The sequence below is a fragment of the Merops nubicus genome, unplaced genomic scaffold (genome assembly GCF_000691845.1).
Source record: "Merops nubicus isolate BGI_N331 unplaced genomic scaffold, ASM69184v1 scaffold40853, whole genome shotgun sequence".
Classification (NCBI taxonomy): Eukaryota; Metazoa; Chordata; class Aves; order Coraciiformes; family Meropidae; genus Merops; species Merops nubicus.
Genome location: NW_008602027.1, coordinates 54,620 through 61,904, shown reverse-complemented (window position 1 = coordinate 61,904; position 7,285 = coordinate 54,620). Strand labels below are relative to the sequence as shown.

Sequence of the window (7,285 nt, the reverse complement as noted above, 5' to 3'; positions counted from 1 at the left end):
ACATTGCCTGCTGAAGGTGGCGCAAGTCGCTGTACCTGTATGAAATGCTGTGGTGACCGTCATTGCTCAGTGTGTTATGGTCAGGACCCTTCCAAGTAACTGAAGCCTTGGGGCGACCACAGACTTTACACCTAAGCACGATGGTCTCTCCTGTCTCACATGTTACCTCACTCAATGGTATTATAAACTCGGGGGGAACTGGAAAAAGAAAATCAATGGCATTAGGTCAACTGAAGTTAATAAATGTGCTTTTCTATTCCTTGCACAGTCACTTTTCTATTACACAAGTTAGTACGGTACTTGAAATTCCCACAGTGTATCTATCTGTCTACCCTTGGAGCACAAGATAGGCTGCTTGCTGGGGCTCTGCAGAGCTGGTGAATTTTTCTCCATGTGAACTTGGACACAACACTACTGCTATGCCACAGATAACATGGAAGCCTACCATGGCGAACCAAACACCCTGCTTATAGCAAGCTGAGGGAACTCTACTGTGAAAAGTATTTAAGGACATGCTCAGCTGGCTATCCAGCTAAGTTTGCAAAAGGGAACACAAACCACCTCACTCATCCACTGAGGCACTGTAGAGGCTTTCTCTTTTGAGTGAAACTCTACAGGTTTGGTTTTGTGTATTAAGCTAAAAGCCTAGTTTGGCTCTGACCTCAGAGGGCCACTATCTTTGTCCTGATCGGCCTCTGCACTAGACAGGCCTTGAATGTTCCTCGGGGTGCAAGGTTAAAAAAATGAAGCAGCTCCAACTCCTGGCCTTGCTATTCTGCAAATTCAGCAAGGCCCAACTTCCATACAGTCTCTGTATAGAACATATCATATGGTCCTAGTGTTTTATGTTGTTTTGGACTTGTGAATAAAATGTATCCCTTGCATTTTAGAAAATAAACAAGATGTATTTCATTAACTGTCTCCTTATCCAAAAGTATACTTATGTATACTTTGATAGGAAACGTTCAGTTCCTGACATAATTCATATCAAGCAAATTTAAACAAGGTGAATAATGTTTAAATCAGACTATATTTATTACAATTTTTAAAAGTTAAAGCAACTTACCATCATAAATGTAATTTGGGTTGAGAAGCTGGAAAGGAGAAATGAAAGAATTAATGTCCTGATAGCCTTACAATAACTTAAAGAATGGCAGAAAACAAAGCACAGCGATGGGTTGCAATTAGCTGCACCCACAAAGGTCTGAGAAATATCTTGGGTCTCATAGTCTCAGCTGAAACCCATACTCTCTTGGCAGTATCCTTAGGCTGTATCACACCTGCAGGCTCCAAGTTTGTACCTTCCCATTTTCAGATTTGGCACACACTGTCCATTAAAACCACTGTAGCCTTTAATGCCTTCATGTGAAATTCGGACAGATGCTACTTTTAAAGAAATCCCAGCACAACTTCTTTTGCAAACGACTACATGGTTGCAGCACTCACCTTTACAGAAACCTTGTTGGCAAGTCCTTCTCGGGCTTTGCGGTAACCGTTTTCTAGCTTGCCTTCCCTTTTGCCGTCTTTATCTTTTTTCTCAGATTTCTTCCTTAAACGGAGTGCTGTGTGCCAAGATGTTGACTTCCTGAATAGAGCAGAACATCACACTTTGATCAATTTTTTTCAACTCCAGGTTATGTGTTATACTCTCTAGTTTCAAATGGCATTGGGAAAGTATGTCAGAATGTTATTTCCTTATATTAAAGTACACTGAAATGGAAGTACTCCGGAAGAGATGCTACCCGTGGTTGAAACTGTAAGCAAGCTAGTAAGCTTAGTCTGGAGTTCAGTATTTCCTGAAACCATTGCTTGAACAGTAAACTTTCTATATGAAAACACAAACTGTTGATCAAACTGAGCAGTGATCCTTATGATATCTGTATCAAGTACAGCCTATATTAATTTTACACAAAGCCTTAGTGCTAAGAACTTTGTTATAATTTCTTCCATTGCAGATTGGAGAGAGATCTTCCTAGCATAACCAGTAATTTTGTAAAGGTTTTTTGGCTCAAAGTAGAGATTTAGGAACTCTGAAATCTTGTTTCACTTGCAACAAACTGACTGTTTTCCTAAACGACGATATCTAGTTACATGAACGAGTTATCAGGCTACACAACTAGAAGAATACACTACTACAGCTTTTTAATAAAGAATATGTGCTTCTGTACTCTTTCTTACTAGCCTGTATTTTGAAGTTTGCTGAGAGACCTCTCAAGTACTCATTCTGCTGGATGTTAATTTATTTCTCAAAGATACCATCAACTTTATGTTTAAGAGGCTCAAAGCCTCGTCTAAATTGGAAGTTTTGTTTCCTCCTCCCCTTTTCACACACCCAGGCACTCACTTGATGGTTCCATCAGGGTTGTCAATGATGACTGCACTGGTATGCCCCAAGACATAGCCGGGAATCCAGCCCTCGGCTGCGGGGCACTGATCAGTGGCGGCTCTGAACACCAAAAACATGTTCTGTTGGTTGCTGGCTAGAATCTGCACGACCTCTCCTTGGTAGACATTTATCTCATCCTCCTTCACTGCCGTGTAATCGTGTGTCACCAGCATGGTGGAGATATTGCTACTGCTGCTACTTTCACTCTGCAAGTGTCAGTTGGAAGCGGAAAGAGGGGAGGAAAAAAAGAACCAAGTTTAAAGTTCATGAAGAAGACAGGCTGTTCTTGGCCTGCTACATTACCTGCATAATCCACATAATTTAAGCTAAGTAGTCAAACAAAAGAGCTACAATTTCTCTTTTAAAGCTGCCTTTTCCTATTCAACTTGTGCAAATTTGTTTGATTTTTGAATAAACTCATGTACAGCTGCTGCAGAAATATTCACTTTTACTCAAGATTACTTCCTTTAACTAACAGTTTAGACACAGATCTGAGCTGGTTTTCCCTTCAAACTCAGACATCTCTCATCTTTATCAGGCAACAAAACAACAGTACAGCACACAGGACAGTTTTTCATCACCTTCTACGTGCAGTTTCAAAATCATACTATTACCTCATAAGCACTGGAAATTCCAAAAATGAAAAATACATATAGTCTTTCCTAGCACTATTTGTCAGCTCTCGGATACCAGCCTTCTGCACACAAAACATGACAAGGTACAAAACAATAAAATGGGCTTTTAACAGTGTGTCTCAAAACCACAAGGCTTGTCCCTGGTTCAATCAGTATGATCACGTTCATTCCTTTGAGCACACAGGATGAAGGAAATTACTGAAATAAGAAACCACTCACTTCTCAGGTAAAGTAGGCCCACTGAACTATCAGAACAAAGCTGGAAATCTCACTTCTAACTGATCAATGACTATGGTAGCTGAGTGTTGTCACCTCTTTATCAAACACTTTCAGTTAGTGTTCACAAACATTGTTTGTTTCGCCACTGGGCATTTACAGAAATCTAATGATGGCTGACCAGGGGTATATTAAAAGTCATACTACTTTTCAGAGCAATAAAACTTCTCCTAGCCCTGAATCCACTGGAAGTTATTATTTTTTTAAAAGTTAGACTACTTTTGTCCATTTGCATGCACTTCTTACATGAGGCTTAATAAACATAAATGTGACTATGCAACTTATTGCCTGAAATAAGTTATTTACTTCTTGAAGCAAGTTAAAACCAAAATGGATGACTACTAATGATGTGGCATGAGGTGTGCATGTCTGTGTGCCTGGCTTTGTCTCTGTTCTCACTTCAAACTGCTTCAGACCACTACCAGTGAGGGCTCACTACTTCTGAGTAGTGACTAGTAGCTGACTTGAAGTAGTAAATGAGCACCCAGCTGTAACTGGAGACTACTATTGTTTCTATAGCATAAACACGTGTTAGCACCACCTATGTGCTACCAGAGAGTGGAAAGCTTGGCATGCAGGATTAAAGCAGTGTCACCTTTTTCCTCAAAACTGTCAAATATTTCTCCCCTTAGCATTGAGGGGATGGAAAAGGAGTCAGTGAAGAGCATGGTACACTGAAACGTGGAAGCCCTGAAAACCACATTCTCTTTCAATCTGCTAAAGGCTTTGAACAGGTCCCTCCATCTCTCAGTGCCTGTGCTTCTCCATGAGTGCTTTGGCAGAGAAACCAAGGCATTTGGAAGGGAAGTCTCAGACTATTCATTCATAGCATGTTCAGCTGTGGGTGGTTCATTCTGTCTTTTTACCCCTATTAGGATGATGCAGCTAATGCTACCACAGAGAGAAAGATCTCATCCTGGATTGTTGATCTACTAAAGGATACTTATATTGATTCCAGTGGAAGAACTAATTTTGTCTGGCTTGGAGGACTGCCTGCATGGTCTTTTGTATCAGTGAACCCTTTCCATGATTCAGGTAAGCTAGGAATAGTAGATCCAAAAAAAAATTGGTCTCGTTTTCAGTCATTGTTTAAATTAAGATTACAACATGCTAGATTCTTTTAGCTAGATGAAAAACAACCATATTCAGAGAAAGCTGCTTTTGTTAACTCCTGTTAATCTTATAGGGAGGATGAAGAGAAGGCTGAAGCTGCAAAATTGACCTAAGTCCCAAACCTTACCCCACACACTACTCCTGAAAATACTTTCTCTTAGCATACAGCAGAATCTGTGTGACTGCAGGACTGACCTTTCTGTAACATAATATCTTTTTCATAGTCAAGCCCTGAAGGATCATATTAAATTCTGAATATTTCTCGTCTTCAACGAGTATAGATATATCTGCTAAATAAACAAGTGTCTGGTAACTAGTAAGTGACAAACATCCTTGTGAATGGGGTTATATCAGAAGTTATTCTTACCACAGAAAGACAGCCTTTTCTTTTGCCTTGCAAGGAAGTAATTATTCTTGCCCAGTTAATGTTTTTTGACTGCAAATTCTGCTGGTAATCACTGACCTCAGTTAGGGGACTGGAGGAGGATTTACAGTCAAAATACAAAAGATTCCTCCCATATTCCTGAAATAACTAGGAAAACCAATTAATCTTTCTTCTTCTTGGAAGTAACTTTCCTGTAAGTAACCAGCTGTAACCGTATGTGCATACAAATACACACAGAAATGGTTAAATCAAAATAAACTTTCTTAACCCATTTTCTCTAGCCTGTTAAATGTGGTGTGAAATTCTGCTAACGTATGGTCTAGAAATGATGTTTATTTATAAAGAATTATGACCAATCTCAAACTAAAAGGAATAGTTGTGAAGCAGAAGGCATGCATTCAGGTACTGTGTTTTACAGTAAGATGAAAGCAGGCAATGGTGTCTTTGCTGAGATAGTACCAAAACTGAAATGTCCTGAAAACTCAGTGCCATTCTCGGTCTATCCCTTTTTCTTTTTTTAATGGAACAATATCAATTAATGCTATGCAAGTTTTCTCCGTATATAAAATGTACCACCATCTTGATTCACATACAGTAATTGTGAAATACTCAAATTATCCCAGATATTATATTATCATCACATTTTGCTAGACTAAAGATAAACAAAAGACAGAGCTAAACCAAAGGAAAAGCTGAAGAAAGATTGGGATAAAAATACGGTACATGCGAAGCATAATTTTTTTCTTCTGAAACTATTATAAAAGTGTAAGAACTAAGAAGTCAAGAAAGCTCTGTAGGTTAAACAGTTCTATAAAGGAACGCATGCATTTAAAAAAGGTTGGCAAGTTAGGTGATTGCAAAATTGGTATCGCATACGATTTGTGAGAGAGTGGAAACCCAAACATTCATGAACACAACACTTAGTGAGAGAAAAATAAAACACGAGTCTAAAAAGAAAGGCACCACAGCCTGCCTACCACATCCATGGCAAGTGCCTTGACATTTTTGCTTTATGTTTCCACATGCCCCTGTGATTGCTGTGCTGCATTTCCTGGCGGAGGGTTTTACGGAGAATGTGGATTCTGTTGACACCCCGGCTTTCCGCTCAAGCACACCAAGTGCATGCTAAGAGGTGGAATCTCCAGATGTCCTAAACCGGATCTTCTTATAAAGCAGAAAAGACAAGTGGAGCCACTATTTGATTTGGTTGTAGTAGAAGGAGGATTATTTTAGCTATGTTTTGTTGGCCTGCTTTGAGTGGATTGCATGAAGCTTCCTTGATCAGACACAGGATTTAAAAAGAGAATGTTGTACACCAACTAAAGCTGAAAGGAGAGGGGGGAAATAATAAATTAATAAAAAATAAAAATCGAGCAGCTCAGGGAACATACTGTAGATGTCTCCACGAAGTTAAAGCTCAACAGGACAATGGTGGCGGATTTGTGCGTGAAAGAAAGGGAAAAAAGCCCCAAGGCAACCTGCCAAAATCTCGAAGTCAGATTTAAGTGCTGGCTGAAATGCATACCCCAAGGTGCTCTGGCTGCCTCAATCCAGCATGTTAATTAGGTGCCTTCAAATTAGAGACGAAAAAAGCAAGGAGAGCAAGTTAGTAAGTATCAGCTTAGTGATTTATGTTTTCAGCAGAGGCAGAAATTGCAGGTTAGCAGTTGCTTTTGTGTCTGTATCCATAGCCACGTTTCTATGCATACATACACAAGAGTGGCAGACAGTTTTGTTTTTTTAAAGTGCAGAAGATATTCAAACAGTTGATTATTTCAGAGCAGTAGAGCACTGGAGAGCCAGAAGTTAGTACGGAGAGTGGTGGTAACGCACAGGAAGGGAGCATGGGAAGGTTTTAGAAGAGCTCGCAGGACAGAGGTGCTCCGCTCTTACCCCGTTACTCTGGGTGGAGTGAACTGACTGCTCGCTGGTCGAGGAGCATGTGCTCATGCGGTCTGTGTCCTTGGGCCCTGCCGCTGGAGGGAGTCACTGTCCCCAGGGAAAGTGAAGGAGCCAGGGCGGCTGGCAGGGGATGCTGGGATGGAGCTCCAAAAGGAGCCCTTCTGCAGGGGGCTGCTGGGTGGAAAGGTTTCTTTGCCAAAGGGAGAAGGGAAAGTCGTGGAGAGAGGAGAGTTCATTGGTGAGATGGCTCCTGGCCTTGGCTTCCCAAGCATCAGTGATCCTATGCTGTTTCTTGATCGACTGTCCTCTGAGCTCCCACGCGAGTCTTTCTGGGCTCCATCACCTGAGCCAGAAACGTTTCCCGCTGTCTTCCTGGGACTTTCCATGACTTTCATCTTGGGAATCTGCTCGGCTTCTCTCTGGGGACCGTCCGGTTCTGCACTGGGAGGGTGCCTGTCTGGCTGGCTCGGGCCAGTTTCTAAGGAGGTGTTGTAGTGTGGCAGGGAGAGATTGTGAATGGACATACCTGACATCTTGTCCCCCTCTGCTTGGGCCGAGGCTGCAGAGGAGACCAGGACTGGGGAATGG

The 7,285-nt window shown here is 41.3% G+C and overlaps 1 protein-coding gene across 1 annotated transcript in view; it reads right to left on the bottom strand.

The window, feature by feature from the left end:
- The window catches only part of TRIO (trio Rho guanine nucleotide exchange factor), a gene marked incomplete at its 5' end in the record, with an annotated part of 66,796 nt that overhangs the window by 8,154 nt on the left and 51,357 nt on the right, over positions 1–7,285 (bottom strand). The window contains 6 exon segments of the mRNA XM_008938171.1: positions 36–198; positions 1,067–1,094; positions 1,447–1,585; positions 2,345–2,592; positions 6,689–6,765; positions 6,768–7,283. Coding sequence (XP_008936419.1) covers positions 36–198; positions 1,067–1,094; positions 1,447–1,585; positions 2,345–2,592; positions 6,689–6,765; positions 6,768–7,283 — 1,171 coding nt within the window.